Raw genomic sequence first — 16175 nt, forward strand, 5'->3', positions numbered from 1 at the left:
TGCAGCCCAGTTCGCTGCCCCAGGTTACAACTCCCTTCCAATCTCACACCTTTTCCTGCACCCCAGTCCCTTTTCCCAAGCTCCCTTCTGCACCCAACCTCCGTCCCAGACCCCACACCTCCTCCATTAATATGCAAGAGTGCGGCCCTTGACCACTTACCAAATTCTGGGAGTGGCCCTCCATAAAAAATTATTGCCCACCCCTGCTCTATATAAAAACCTAGCAGTGGGTACTGTTGTCTGATCCAGCCATGGACTTGTGGGGCACATCAGAGAAAGAGAGAGTTTATGTGCAGCCTTCAGGATGTTTTCTGTTCCAGCCTTGCCTCTGCTGGCTGTGCAGTGTGATTACTATTCATGTTGTGCACAGCAGCATGCACATGAGGGAGACTGGTACACTGAACAGGAACCTATTAATTGTAAAAGCTCCTTTTGCATATATGTAGGGAAAGAGAAATTGGCTGCCAAATGTGAAAAGGACAAAACAGCAGATAGTGAAGGTTATGGCTCAAAGATAATTTCACAAAAAAGGGAGAGTAGTAAATAAACTCGACAGAGAGTCTGGTTAAGATGACACGCCAACAATTCATAAATTAGCATTCTTTAGTGTTCTATTTCCTAATGATAATTCTATATTTTCCTTTTATTTTTGATCTAGAACTTAACTATACCTTTGAAGCAGAAAATAACAGAAGGCAGTTAGGCTTGCCCTCTCGAGTTCAGTTTTCTAAGACTCTGTCTGATCAGTTGAGTGGAAGTATAACTCTGGGAGGACAGAATAGACGAGACTGTGTGAAAACATCTCTTGTGATGCAGGTAAAGTAATGGGAGAGTATTTTGTTTTATTTTTGGGTAATACCGAATATAAACACTTTTAATCTGGGTACCAGGTAGATGTTAACATAAAGATAAAGCCCAGCACCACTAGCAGAGTATATTCCAAAATTGAGGGCTCTTATGGAAGACTTGTACACAAGTACAATAGCTACTCTTGAGGGAATTCTGTGCCAAAAATTAAAAATTTGAACACAGTATTTAAAAATTCTATAAAATTCAACGTTTTATTAACATAATATAATCATGCCAGTTTCAGTTATTTCAAAATACCTGTTAGCAAGTATGTCTCTAATAATACTGGCCAAAAATAAATAATAAATTTTAAAAATCATGATTTTTTAAAAATAGATTCCTTATTAGGGATATTAATATAGAACTTTGAGGAATAATTCATTTAAATTATAATACAGAACCGTATTTCAGTCGCCCCTCTGAAGCAGGGAGGGCTTGCGGTGAGTCAGAGTACTGAAGATGGTGAGATGGAAGAATCCTGGGAGCGAATATGGAGAGTTGTTGGGAGTGGGTGGGAGAAATGTGGAATAGGTGTTTTTTTTTGTTGATGGTGGGAGTGGAGATTGTTAGGGTCTGCATAGGGGAGACTCACCAACTCCCTGTCTGACCCCTAGCCTCTCCTATTCAGTCAGGTACATCTGTCCTTGTCCCTAATGTGTCTCTTCAATTCTCTTCTACCTTCTCTCCCCAATATGGTCCTGCAACTCCCCTCCCATTTAGCCCTGCCTAAATGTTAACCCACTAGCTCCTGTGCAGTCTTTTCTCCCAGTAACTCTTCTGAACCCTAGACTGTAAACACCCCCAGCAGTTTAATGTGCCCCCCTCAGTCCCTCCTCAGCTGGCTCCCCACACAGCCTCTGTAATTCCGTGTTCTCTTGTCTGGTGCCACAGCAGCTCCTGGTGGGTGAAAGGTGTGATTGCAGTGCCTCTCCAGCAGAATCAAAATTCTGCAGAGAAAATATGATCTGAGGGAGGCTATGAATTCTGTATGTGCATAGTAGCACAGAATTCCTCAGGAGTAAATAGCTTTGAACATTTAATGCATTGTTGGTTCTTATAGGACTGAAGAAGGACTGTTATGGAAGGCTTTGTCTCTGGTAGGACTTTGCCATGGGGCTGAGTCTGAGGGGCAGAAAAATGGGTTTCCACTACATGCCTGTGCTGTTACTAAGCAGCAGCCTTGAAGGTTTCACTACTGCAAGCTGATTTTTGCTTCACTTCTCACACAATTGAAATGAATCCTCTACAATACTGGTTTTCAGCCTGTAGTCTGCAGACTGCCATGTGATCAGACTGCATCTCCATCTGAAAACTTTTAAGGGATCAGCAAATGAAAAAGGTTGAAAGTTGCTGCTCTACAGGAAGAGGAAAAGTATGTCCACCACTTCCTCTGTGTTCCCAGATATCATTCTTAGTGATCAAACGTCTGAGACTGATCATTAGTAAACCAATGAATCTGGGTTTCAGATGCCCTTGTATCATGTTTTCTATGTTAATGTTCTTTAAGTCAATGAATATAAAGACTTTCAACTCTTTCCCTTGAGAAACATAGTGAACGTTTTTTTGCTTGCACTCTAAACAAAACAGAATATATATTGCCCAGTTAACAAATAAAGTGAGATTTTTACACTATATACTAAAGAAGCTATTTATTTCACGTTTAATAGGAGAATATCAAAGATAAACTACGGCCCATTCCTGTATCGGTTGGTGTTAAAATCAGTGGCAGCTCGGAATCCAGTTTACCATCTAAGAAAAGACAAGGAAGGTCACTTCCTGATCTTGTTCCAATTCTAAATTCAAATGAACCAGAAACAGTGAACTCAGAAGTAAGTCTGTTCTTGACTCTATCTTTGGAAGATGATGCGAAGTGGATTGTTAAGACAACCAAACTTCACAATTTGTATGACAGAAGAGTGGAGAGGTTGGGTTATTTGCATGGGTAATTGGTTCCAATATACTCTTTAGAATTAAGCTCCAAGTCAAGAGAGAGAGAGCGAGCATGAGCGCGCTCATGGATATCACATGCACTTGTATTGGAAGTCGCTAAATTAAAGGCTGTAAAAAACTAAGCTATGACCAAAGAGAAATAAGTGAGGAGACACATGACATACAATTAATTTATAACCTCACGTGTGGGATGTCACCAATGAAAACTGATCAAGTTGTCTCATTCTTGTGAATGCGTGCCCCGCTTCACAAGTGCATTATGCAATTAATGTTTACAGGGTAAGGGTGTCCTTGAACAAATTCCTCTAGAAATTGGGGTATGTCTACATTTTGAACCAGAGATATAATTTCCAGTTTGAGAACACATAGCTAACTTAGTTCCCATTAAAGCACTGAGCAGGAGAGGCACATATCACTTTAAACAGTTGGCCCCAAAATGTCCCAGTTTTTGTATTTGTGTGACACAACACTTTTACTTAGCAGCAATGATACACATCTTCAGAAAAGCAATAGTATCCCCATCTCCTTACAGCTGAAAAGGTGAAGTCAGACTAAGGCCTTGTCTCCACAAGGAAGAGAGTGTGAAGTGTCTATGGATTTGAATTGCAGCATATATCAGCAGATGTTTGGATTTTTAACATAGATTTTAGAATTGTTGTATGTCCTAAGGTAAACTGACTTTTAGCTTTTATATAGGTGCAGTTCTTAAAAGAAGGATGTGGAGCAGATAACATATGTAATAGCAACCTAATACTTCAATACAGATTCCTTACCAAAGAAGGAGACAGATTTTCATATTTGCCAATGTAAGATTTAATTTATACTTTAGCAAAAATGACTGCATTTGGGTGGATGTTTGGCAGGGACATATTATTTTCCCCAGTGTGTGAGACTTGTTTCATTTTGTTTCCATAGTGAGAATAATGTTCCAGTGCTTGTCCTCAAAGATCAGAAGGAAATTGCACTAGAAATAATGGTGGCAAATAATCCATCAGATGCAAAAAATCCCCAAAAAGATGGTGAAGATGCCCATGAAGCTAAACTAGTTGCAACTTTTCCAGATAGTTTGACCTACTCTTCTTTCAGAGAACTGAGGGCTTATCCTGTAAGTGTTATAGAAAAGCAGGACAGAGGTATATTTCATATATTTAAATACTTATTGTGTTTTGACTTCTGAATATCTTTAATTCAGGAAAAACAATTGACCTGTGGTGCCAATCAAAATGGTTCTCAAGCAGAATGTGAACTTGGAAATCCTTTTAAGAGAAATTCCAATGTAGGTGGCTTGTTTTTTCTCTTTTTATTAGATGGGTCTAATATATAAAGTTAGATTATGGAGCTAGACTGGAACTTGCCCTGAGTTCAGGGGGTATTTATATGTTGGGGTTTGGTTTGGGGGTCTATCCTAGTTTTAACATCTCAGAATTCCATGACTTTTTTTTTTAATATAAAACAAAATGTTTGTGATTACAAAAATATATTATCACATCATATTGTGTGGATTTTTTTCCTGTTTAGGTAACCTTTTATCTAATTTTAAGTACAACCAAAGTTAACGTTGACACAACTAACTTGGATGTTAATCTGCAGTTGGAAACGTAAGATTTTTTTGTCATTGTTACTTTTCTCATGGTGTTTTCACATATACTTGTAAACCTTAAAGAATGGCTTCAATTTGTTTTGTAAAGGCAATTTTATTATAATGTGAAAACTTAAAATTTAAAATAAACATTGCCATTTCATTTTCATTATAGAACAAGTAATCAAGTTAATTTGGCTCCAATTACTGCTACCGCTAAAGTGGTTATTGAATTGCTTTTGTCACTCACTGGGTAAGTGTTTATAGTTACCATAACTAATCAATGTGAGAATGATCCCTTTCCTACAACCCATACTAAAACTTAATCTGTTTTTTTAAAAATTAAACAGAGTTGCTAAGCCTTCCCAGATATACTTTGGAGGTAATGTCATCGGAGAGAGTGCTATGAAGTCAGAAGATGATGTTGGAAATATAATAGAATATCAATTCAGAGTGAGTTGATCTATTAAGAAATCATTAATTTTTTTTCCCTGACACTCATGGAATATTTTAAAAATCTGGCTGATTTGAAGCTGACCACCTTAGCACCCAAATGACCACCATTAAACACCTCCTACTCCTTTCCACAACAAACAACCTGACTGGTCTGTCAAGACTGGGGCTTCACCCAGTCTTGAAAGTTCAGGGTCACACTTTCAGAAAACATTTTCTAATTTGTTTGTGTGCTATCCCCTGAACCTACACTTTTCCAGCATAAACATCCTTGCCTACAGGTAACAAAACTTTACATACACAAACCTAACAATGGTATGCCCAGTGTTAGAGCTCAGAAAGTGTGTGCAGATATTTGTGCACATAAAACTGAACATCCACAAACAAGCTGTGCTGTATCCCTTTTTGATAATGTGGCCCTATGAGCTCACCTGCTTGGCCTTCCGCCTTTTAATTACTAAGAGAAGGCTCTCATATCCGTTTGTCTCAAATGGTCTGTAAGTTGTGGCAATGTAAATTTTTGCTCCATGTATTTCTCTCCATACACACACACACATGTGGTCCACGCTTTTCAGTATAGTCTATTCCCTCCCTCCCACCCCCTCAAAATTGGCTGCTCTTGCACCTGAATCACCTCCTTGTTCCCTACCTCTAAAACACATCCTGACTGGATGTGCGTTTTATAGCTGGAATCCTGGCCCTCCCTCTTCATGCTCTCAGTGGTCTCATGAAGAGGTTATTAATTTGGGCATTTGTGGCCTCTATCAGAAGCTTGGAATGAAGGTTTTCAGGGGAAGAAAAAAGGGACATGTCTCAAGTTCAGAAGAACCTAGATCTCTTTTATAATTCACATGCTTGCCTTTGGCTCCTGAAAATTTCCTTCTGCAGCTGTTTTAAATATACCTGATACAGTAATTTAGAATACTTGGTGGTGTTTGTAATTTATTTGCTCAGTGACAACAAAGCTCTAGATATTGCAGCATTGCACTCCAACTAAAAACCACCTACCATACTTGTTAGAGCAAGATGGAGAGAAGTATCATTCTGTGGCACCAGATGTTTCCTGGTAGTTGTATCCTGCTTGCTATAACAGAGCACGTTTTTGCGTCGGTTAAAAGGTTCTGGCTCCTGTTGCTGTCGACAGAAGAATTATTTTCAGACACTACTGGCCTAGAGAGCTGGCATTCCAGCCTTGAAAACATTGTAATACTAAATATGTATGCTATCACCCAGACCGAATCTTTATTGTACCACCTTTGTATTCTGTTTGTACTTCATAGATGATAGAACTTTTACATAAAATTTCAGAAAATCTAGTTTCCCCTGATTTTGTAGTACAAAATTGTATGCTAGATCATCCAGAATATTATGTATGATGATTTCTAGAATTTGGAAGGTTTGCTACCTTTTATTTCCATTCAAAAGTTGTTTGGCAAATCCAAATATATGGTATCTTCAGAATTTGTTCTTTCCTGTGACTTTTCTTAATGCCAGAAAAACAGTATTCTTTGTCCTTTTAGTGCAGCTTTATAGCTGTAAATTCAAGTTTATAAGAGAATTAATGGAATTTCTTTTCCTAATAGGTAACTAACTTGGGTAGACCACTTAAAACATTTGGCACAGCATCTTTGAACATCCAGTGGCCAAAAGAAATCAGCAATGGGAAATGGCTGCTTTATTTGATGAAAATAGACTCGAAAGAATTGGGGGAAATCCCTTGTCAACCTCAAAAAGAAATAAACTCATTGAACCTTACGGTATGTTAATGCACTTTCATCTGATTAATGTTACATGAGCTTGCTTATAAAGTTCAACAAGGGGTTTGTTAGTAGGATACTGGTGCCTGCCTTAAAATGAGCTTTGTATCTTCAGTGACCTGAGAAGTGCATCAATATCCTATGCTAATACGCACCCTGCCAGAGCTATCAGACAATGGCGCCTTCATTTTACATTTAAAAGCAAGGCCATTTTAAAACCTAATTTGTATTTTAATAAAGTAGTGACTTCTTCCATGATGGAAAACTAGTTAATGGTGAAGGAATAAGTAAAAGAGGGCAACTATTGAATTCCCCTTTCAAAAATTAGTTTTTAAGCGTGCTTAGATTGCTTGAACTTCTTTTTCTGTATCCTCTTGAACTCAGTTGACCTTTTACCAGAAGCCAGATTTATCTCTGTCTCACTTTCTGCTAAAAATTAAACCATCAAGCTTGCAGCCCTTCTGGAAAAATTCTTTTTGCGTTCAGAGAAGATTTGGGGTTGGTACTTTTAGTTAGATTTTTGAAGAGGGCCACAAAGTGCTGCCTGAAAGAGCTGGGATCCTGAAGGAAAGGGAACAGTATTTGAAGTTGTGAGATTCTTCTCTCTGCCTCTCTGCTGTCCACCATCTTTTCACCCTCTCCAATAGCAAGCTTCAACTGAAGAACTGCCCCTCTGCTCCTCAGAGTCTGTATATTTGCCAGGCTGTAGCAGAAGCCAGTGAGGAGAGCCAGGATCAGTGCTTTAAAGAGAACAGCCCCAAGAACAAAGGGTAGGCAATAATAAACATCTGACCAGATCCTGTGAGCCCTTTGCACACATGCTTGTGTTGAATTCTGTAAGGGTTCCATCTGGAGGACAGTGCAGGATTAAGCCCATTTTCTTTTCCTTTAAGTGTCTATAAACCACAACTAAAAGGACTTTTAAAGGTAGGTATCTAAATAATCTTTTCACTATTCCATTAGAAAGGAATGCATAACTCATGCTTTGTTTTGTACTTGTAATGTACTTCTAAAGTGTGTGCACCAAATTCTGTACTCATTGATATTCTTGCATTTTAAACATACTATATGTGTAATGAGTATAACTGAGCTGAATTTGTCCAAGGGACAGATGTGGATGTTTTTCTTTTTAAATACATGACCTGACTTTCCACACATACTACATTCATATGCTTCCACTAAACAATGTGAACTCTGCAGGTTTTGTAAAAATTTGCAAGTTTCCCATTGAAACTTAATAACTTGTAATATGCGCGCGCGCACACATACACGTCTATAAGCTGAAGCTTTGCTAGATTGGTGAACTAATGAAGTGTGGGACATAGAATCATAGAATACTAGGACTGGAAGGGACCTCGAGAGGTCATCGAGTCCAGTCCCCTGCCCTCATGGCAGGACCAAATACTGTCTAGACCATCCCTGATAGACATTTATCTAACCTACTCTTAAATATCTCCACAGATGCAGATTCCACAACCTCCCTGGGTAATTTATTCCAGTGTTTGACTACCCTGACAGTTAGGAACTTTTTTCTAATGTCCAACCTAAACCTCCCTTGCTGCAGTTTAAGCCCATTGCTTCTTGTTCTAGCCCCGGAGGCCAAGATGAACAAGTTTTCTCCCTCTTCCTTATGACACCCTTTTAGATATCTGAGAACTGCTATTATGTCCCCCCTCAATCTTCTCTTTTCTAAACTAAAGAAACCCAGTTCCTTCAGCCTTCCCTCATAGGTCATGTTGTCTAGACCAGTGGTCCCCAATGTGGTGCCCGCGGGCGCCATGGCGCCCGCCAGGCCATTTCTGTGCACCCGCAGAGTGATCGGGGACAGCCCTGCCCCCCGGCGCGTGGTGCATGGGCAGTGCCGGCCCCTGGATGCACACCGTATAGGTGGCCCCGCCCCCGGGTACATGGCGGAAGGACTGTGCCAGCCCCAGGAGCGTGGAGTATGGGCGGCCCTGGCCCCTGGGTGTGTGGCGTATGGGCGGTGCCAGCCCCGGGCACGGAGTGTATGGGTGTCCCCGCTCCTGGGTCCGCAGCGCAGGAGCGGCACTGGCCCCAGGCGTGCAGTGCGTGGGTGATGCCAGCTCCTGGGCGTGTGGCACAGGAGCGGCACCAGCCCCGAGAGTGCAGCGCATGGGTGGCACCAGGACTGGGCATGCAGCGTATGGGTGGCCCTGCCCTGGGGCGTGTGTGCAGCCCTGCTCTCGAGTGCGTGCGCAGCTCCATCCCCAAGCACGTGAGTGGCCCCGCCCCCGGGCACCCCGCAGCCCTAAAAGGTTGGGGACCATTGCTCTATATCTTTAATCATTCTCGTTGCTCTTCTCTGGACCTTCTCCAATTTCTCCACATCTTTCTTGAAATGCAGTGCCCAGAACTGAACACAATACTCCAATTGACGACTAACCAGCACCGAATAGAGCAGAAGAATGACTTCTCGTGTCTTGCTCACGATACACCTGTTAATGCATCCTAGAATCATGTTTGTTTTCTTTGCAACAGCATCACACTGCTGACTTATATTCAACTTGTGGTCCACTATAACCCCTAGATCCCTTTCTACCGTACTCCTTCCCAGGCAGTTGCTTCCCATTCTGTATGTACGCAATTGATTGTTCCTTCCTAAGTGGAGCGCTTTGCATTTGTCTTTATTAAACTTCATCCTATTTACCTCATATTAAACTTCATCCTATTTACCTCAGACCATTTCTCCAGGTCATTTTTAATTATGACCCTATCCTCCGGATTAGTCGCAACCCCTCCCAGCTTGGAATCATCTGCAAACTTAATAAGCGTACTGTCAATACCAGTATCTAAATCGTTGATGAAGATATTGACCAGAGCTGGTTCCAAAACAGACCCCTGCGGAATCCCACTTGTTATGCCTTTCCAGCAGGATTGTGAACCATTAATAACTACTCTCTGAGTACGGTTATCCTGCCAGTTATGCACCCACCTTATAGTAGCTCCATCTAAGTTGTATTTACCTAGTTTATTGATAAGAATATCATGCAAGACCACATCACATGCCTTACTAAAGTCTAAGTATACCACATCCACCGCTTCTCCCTTATCCACAAGACTTGTTATCCTATTAAAGAAAGCTATCAGATTGGTTTGACATGATTTGTTCTTTACAAATCCATGCTGGCTGCTCCCTCTCACTTTGCCACTTTCCAAGTGTTTGCAGATAGTTTCCTTAATTAATTGCTCCATTATCTTCCCTGGCACAGAAGTTAAACTAACTGGTCTGTAGTTTCCTGGGTTGTTCTTATTTCCCTTTTTATAGATGGGCACTATATTTGCCCTTTTCCAATCCTCTGGAATCTCTCCTGTCTCCCATGATTTTTCAAAGATGATAGCTAAAGGCTCAGATACCTCCTCTATCAGTTCCTTGAGTATTCTAGGATACATTTCATCAGGCCCTGGTGACTTGCAGGCACCTAACTTTTCTAGGTGATTTTTAACTTGTTCTTTTTTTAATTTTACCTTCTAAATCTACCACCTTTCCTCTAGCATGCACTGTTAGGCATTCCTACAGACTTCTCTGTGAAAACCGAAACAAAAGTCATTGAGCATCTCTGCCATTTCCAAGCTTCCTGTTACTGTTTCTCCCTCCTCACTGACCAGTGAGCCTACCCTCTCCTTGGTCTTCCTCTTACTTCTAATGTATTTATAAAAAGTAGTCTTGTTTCCTTTTTTCCCGTAGCTAGTTTGAGCTCATTCTGTGCCTTTGCCTTTCTAATCTTGCCCCTGCATTCCTGTGCTGTTTGCCTATATTCATCCTTTGTAATTTGTCCTACTTTCCATTTTTAATATGACTCCTTTTTTATTTTTAGATCATGCAAGATCTCGTGGTTAAGCCAGGGTGGTCTTTTGCCATATTTTCTTTCTGACACATCGGAAAAGCTTGCTTTTGGGCCCTTAACAGTGTCCCTTTGAAAAACTGCCAACTCCCCTCAGTCTTGATTCCCATGGGACCTATCAGCTCTCTGAGCTTACTAAAATCCGCGTTCCTGAAATCCGTTGTCTCTATTTTGCTGTTCTCCCTTCTACCCTTCCTTAGAATTGTGAACTCTGTGATTTCATGATCACTTTCACCCAAGCTGCCTTCCACTTTCAAATTCTCAACCAGTTCCTCCCTATTTGTTAGGATCAAATCTAGAACAGCTCCCGCCCCTCCCCCCCCGGTAGCCTTTTCAACCTTCTGAAATAAAAAGTTGTCTCCAGTGCAGTCGAAGAACCTATTGGATAGTCGAAGTCCCCCATCACCACCAAATCTTGGGCTTTGGATGATTTTGTTAGTTGTTTAAAAAAAGCCTCATCCACTTCTTCCACCTAGGTAGGTAGCCTGTAGTAGACTCCTAGCATGACATCACCTTTGTTTTTAATCCCTTTTAGCCTAACCCAGAGACTCTCAACACTTCCGTCTCCTATGTCCATCTCCACCTCACTCCAAGTGTGTTCATTTTTAATGTATAAGGCAACACCTCCTCCCTTTCTTCCCTGTGTATCTTTCCTGAGCAAGCTGTACCTTCTATACAAACATTTCAATCATGTGTATTATCCCACCAAGTTTCTGTGATGCCAAAAATGTCATAATTGTACTTATTTATTCCAGTTCTGCTTATTTCCCATACTTCTCGCATTTGTATATAGGCATTTAAGATCCTGATATGACCTTGCCTCCCAGTTTTGCCCTGACCCTCCTATTGCTCTGCCATTGTAGTCCACGCTCCCTCCCATTTCCGACCCATCTCCCAGGTCTCCATGTTCTCCACTTACCTCTGGGCTTTGCTCACCTGTCCCCGTCGAATCTAGTTTAAAGCCCTCCTAACTAGGTTAGCCATTCTGTGTCCAGAATGTCTATTGTACATACTCAGGCTATGTCTACACTGCAGAGCAGTATCCTGGAAAAGCTATTCCACGTCCAAGGAATGCGTCCGCTTTTTCGGCATCCTTGTATTCCTCATTGCATGAGGAATAAGGGATGTTCTGGAAGAGGAGGGTTTTCTGGAAAAAAAAAAAGTGGAAAAAATATGCAAATTGCATATCTTTTTCTGACTTTTCTTTGCAGTTGAGACATAGCCTTCATAAACAAATTTAACAAGAGCATATCTGCCTACATTGGAATATGTGCAAAGAAGTTATTGTGTGTTTGTCTTTGGTATATTAAAGAGACAAGGTAGGTGAAATAATATCTTTTATTGGACCAACGTTAGAATTAGACCAACTTTAGAACAGGGTTTTTTCCTTATAAATAGAGTAAGAATAGCACATACTCACTTGTTAGCATGTTAAAAAATGAAATGGCTTTGAAGCCACTTGGCAAGTGAAACACTTGCCTTCACTGCCCTCCAATTTTGTTTAGATCACTTTTTAAAGTTACAGCTTAAATCCTGTGCTAGCTGCATTCAGTATTAGCAGGCATTCATGGAAATACTGTCTCTGGCAACAGTGCTCAGGATCAGAGATCTTCAGAAAAAACTTCTTCTGAAATAAGAGCATCCACACTACCAAAGCACATCAAAAAAGCAATCTGCTTTTACGAAAGATAGCGTCCACACTGAATGGACGCTATCTCACATTTAAGCTATGATTACTATGGACTTAAAATGGCACTTTTTCAGAAAAAACTCTGAAGTGTAGACATAGCCTCAGATGTGGAATCCTGGCAGTCATGTAGCAGACACGTATATTTGCCTCACGTAACATCTGCACTACTCCTGCAGTCACTGTTCTTCTTTCATCTCTCTTATTTTTACTTGGAGGGTCAGGTTTAGGAAATACGCTAGTGATGTCAACAATTAATGGAGGAAGGAATGTTTTACACCGGGGCAAAATATCTTCAGATTTGACTATATTTATTTTTTAGCCTGCTTCTTGAAACTGAGGGCCTCTTCAAGTCCAGAAAAGAAAGCTTGTTTTTGCCCAAGCTATGTTTACAGTATATATAACCCTTGAAAACAGGGGGATTATATTATGGGAATTGCAACTGACACTAAGCAAGCCTCAGTTTTGGCTAATATCTCTATCCTTTAGTACTCAAATTGCTTTTTAACACCTGCAAGAAGCTAAATATTTAAGTGCCCAATATTCAAATAGCCTGTTGCACATTTCTTTTCTGTTTAGTAATCAATCCATTTCATGTAGTTTGCTTCTCAATATATAATTATTTGCTTTAAAGGCATCTCACAGCTCAAGGAGGAAACGTGAAGTTGCAGAGAAACAGACTACTGATGACAAAAAAATGTCTTTATTTCCAGAAAGAAAATATAAGATCCTGGTAAGCATTTCCATATGAAAACATTTACTCTTCTGCCTTTTTATATTACCTTTACTCCTACAGAACCTTTTTAGGTTTAGCAGGTGTATAAGTATTCCGTGGGGGTTTTTTATAACTTTGTTTTCTAATATTATTATTTTCTAAATCTGGTAAGTATATTAAAATAATTTCTAGGTAGCTATAAAAGAATAATTGAATACACTAGAAAAATTGAAAATTTAAATCTAGTGAGAGATTTAGTAAGCAATGTATCTAAGTAAGCACTTAGCTTTCCAAAATGAACTTTAAAAGGGAGCAGGATAAGTAATAAGAACAAAGTAAAGAAATTGTGCATAGGCTGACACCTACATTTTAACAGATATTGGGATGGATATAGATTTAGTCAACCCATCTTGTTACCATTGAAATTAATAATAGTTTTGCCACTGAGTTCAACACATCAAGGAATTGGGGTTTGTAATGGGACCACACCTTGGCTGCGTCTAGGCTGGCAAGTTTTTCCGCAAAAGCGGCCACTTTTGCGGAAAATCTTGCCAGCTGTCTACACTGGCCACTTGAATTTGAGCAAGAACACTGATAATCTAATGTATGATCGCGCAAATACAATGATTTGCGCAAATACAATGACTCTCCCGCTCAGGAAAAAGCCCTCTTGCGCAAATGCTTTTGCACAAGAGGGCCAGTGTAGACAACTGAGAACCGTTTTGCGCAAAAAAGCCCCGATGGTGAAAATGGCGATCGGGGCTTTCTTGTGCAGAACCACGTCTAAATTGGCATGGATGCTTTTATGCAAAAAGTGCTTTTGCCTAAAAGCGCCCGTACCAATCTAGACGCTCTTTTCCACAAATGCTTTTAACGGAAAAACTTTTCCGTTAAAAGCATTTGCGGAAAATCATGCCAGTCTAGAAGCAGCCCTTGTGTTTACTGGTACATACAGCCTCCTGTTTCTTTGCTTCAGCTACTTTAACCCATCATGTTTGCAAATATATCAGGTATTCTTTTGTAAAATATGACTTTTGAAGTGCATGTGTGAATGTATATTTATTTAAATTACAGGACTGTAATGTGAATGCGCGCTGTGTGAATATAAAATGTCCCCTGCAAGGTTTGGACAGCAAGGCATTGGTTGTATTGCGTTCAAGATTGTGGAACAGTACTTTCCTGGAGGTATATTCTATTGCTATTCTTGAGGCATTGTGTACTCTCCTGTCTTTTCTCTTTTAATGTATCCATGTTATATTTTGAAACAGGAATACTCTAAGCTGAACTACCTAGACATTATTGTTAGGGCTACAATCAGTGTTCCTGCTGCAGCTGAAAACATTAAGCTCACAAATGAAGGTGCTCAAGTGAGTTTTCAAAATTTCTTTAAAATGGGTCATGTATGTTGGTGCTGTGGCATTACCTTTGTATATATGTGTTACTCTGGGGGTTGGAAGGAGGGAATCCTACACCACCATTCAAGTATAGAATTAATGTCTGTTGCAGATTTTACTCTTCCCCCTGCAGAATAATTGGTTTGCATGCTGCCCTCTGAGGTAGTGGTCCCAAGTGGGTACGTCAGGAGCAGCCAGGGAGATGTCAATCACTGCCTTGAGGGGTGGGACTTGGTGTGTCTGAGATACTATCGTTCTTGCCCACAATCCTGGTGCTGAGGACAGGCAGGGCTGGAAATGTCCTGGCTGGTGGCTCCTACCTTATGCTAGGGTCCAGCTGTTAGTGCCAACTAGTTAGAGACAGGACTTCCTCTTCCCTCAACTCAGGACCCGGCTGCAGGAAGCTATGTACACTTTCCTCTTCCTCCCCCCCTTTTATTGCCCCCCATTGCTCACCAGCCAACTTGTATGGGATTAATGTGCCAGTCTCCCATCACACCAAGCCCCATGCATTGACTGTACAGTGATGGGTTGGAGCCTTGGCTCTAGGACCTTGCAGCATGGGAGGGTCCCAGGACTCTGGCTCTAGGTTAGGCAATAATTTTTGATGGGGGAGGGAGGGGCCACTCCAACAATTTGGAAAGTGGTCAAGAGTCATACTCTTAATGGAGGAGGTGTGGGGTCTGGGATGGAGGTTGGGTGCGGAATGGAGCTTGCAGTAAGGGACTGGGGTGCAGGAGAGGGTCTGGGGTCTGGGAAGGAGTTTGGGTAAAAGAGGCAATTGTGACCTGTGTTGGGGACTAGAATATAGGAGGGGCTGGAGAGGTTTGGGTTGTGACCTGGGGCAGGGGATTAAGGTGCAGGAGCGTTGGCCAAGGGTTTGGGTTATGTGGGGCGAAGGGTTGGGATGCCAGAGGCTGAGAGACTTACCGCTTAACTCCTGACTAGCAGCCTTCTCAAGCAAACTCCCTGCCTGCCCCACCCCGGTTGCAGTTAGTTTTTGAACAGCTATTAGCCTGAGGGAAGTGGGGCAGGGTGCTTCACAAGTTGCCTGTTGACAACAGGCAGCTCCCATTGGCTGGAAACTAGCCAATGGGATTGTGTTGGAGGTGGGGGCAGCACATGAAACCTCTCCTCCCTCCCCCAGGCTTACAGCTCTTCAAACAGACCTAGTAACAGCCGCTTTTCTCAGCAGTGTGGGGCCAGACAGGGAGTCTGCTTGAGGCTCCCCTCTGCGTCTATGGGCCAGATCTGATGGCTTGGCGGGATGGATCTGGCCTGCCAAGGGTATTTTGCCCAAGCCTGGAATTCTGCACAACAGTGAAATGGCCCTACTGCCTGAGTCCTCAATGGGTTGGCACAGGCCAGTTGTGGAATTTTCTTTGCTGGGTAGACACACCCTTAATTTTCTGTGCTTGACATGTATGGAAATATTAAATACCATCTGCTTACAGCCATACAGACATGCCTAGTAACATTTCCTGAATCTTTTTTAGTGTCTGCATTGTTACAGACATACTTGTTCACAAGTATTTTAAAATAAATCACCAAAATAATTGAAAATGGCATGATTATAGTATGTTATTTTGACAAATAAAACAGGCAGCATTTTAAAATAGTACACAAAATTTCCTCAGACGTAATGGACAAATTTTATAAAGTGAACATGCTAATCCAGAGCATCTCTCATCACTTTTGGTCCCATAGATCTTTCTGTTCCTTAGAGGCATTCTGCATAATATGAGAATAAACACTTCATTTAGCTAGATGTGGTCCCCGACATACTGCCTTTCCAGCTCCACAAGATGTTGAAAGCCATGGGTCCTAGCTTAGCAGGCTAGAAGCGAAGTTTTTTCTACTGTAAAACCTAGAGAGCTTTGTGGCTGCAGAAGCCGTAGGTGCTCAGTATGGAGAAAATATGCATGTTA

At 41.3% G+C, this 16175-nt stretch overlaps 1 protein-coding gene and 1 long non-coding RNA gene across 4 annotated transcripts in view; one reads left to right on the forward strand and one right to left on the reverse strand.

The window, feature by feature from the left end:
• LOC149524064 (uncharacterized) overlaps positions 1-16175 on the reverse strand; it is a 115030-nt gene that overhangs the window by 59634 nt on the left and 39221 nt on the right. The gene's annotated exons all lie outside the window — the stretch shown is intronic.
• Positions 1-16175, forward strand: part of ITGA6 (integrin subunit alpha 6) — an 81241-nt gene that overhangs the window by 52730 nt on the left and 12336 nt on the right. For all 3 annotated transcript variants that reach the window (XM_075933638.2, XM_006116473.5, XM_006116471.5), the window contains 12 exons: positions 659-816; positions 2517-2678; positions 3496-3605; positions 3715-3904; positions 3992-4075; positions 4318-4397; positions 4554-4631; positions 4729-4831; positions 6415-6588; positions 12773-12871; positions 13928-14038; positions 14122-14220. In XM_075933638.2, coding sequence (XP_075789753.2) covers positions 659-816; positions 2517-2678; positions 3496-3605; positions 3715-3904; positions 3992-4075; positions 4318-4397; positions 4554-4631; positions 4729-4831; positions 6415-6588; positions 12773-12871; positions 13928-14038; positions 14122-14220 — 1448 coding nt within the window. The remainder of the gene's footprint in view (positions 1-658; positions 817-2516; positions 2679-3495; positions 3606-3714; positions 3905-3991; positions 4076-4317; positions 4398-4553; positions 4632-4728; positions 4832-6414; positions 6589-12772; positions 12872-13927; positions 14039-14121; positions 14221-16175) is intronic.

The sequence above is a fragment of the Pelodiscus sinensis genome, chromosome 7, assembly GCF_052426305.1.
Source record: "Pelodiscus sinensis isolate ZL-2025 chromosome 7, ASM5242630v1, whole genome shotgun sequence".
In the NCBI taxonomy this organism is placed as follows: Eukaryota; Metazoa; Chordata; order Testudines; family Trionychidae; genus Pelodiscus; species Pelodiscus sinensis.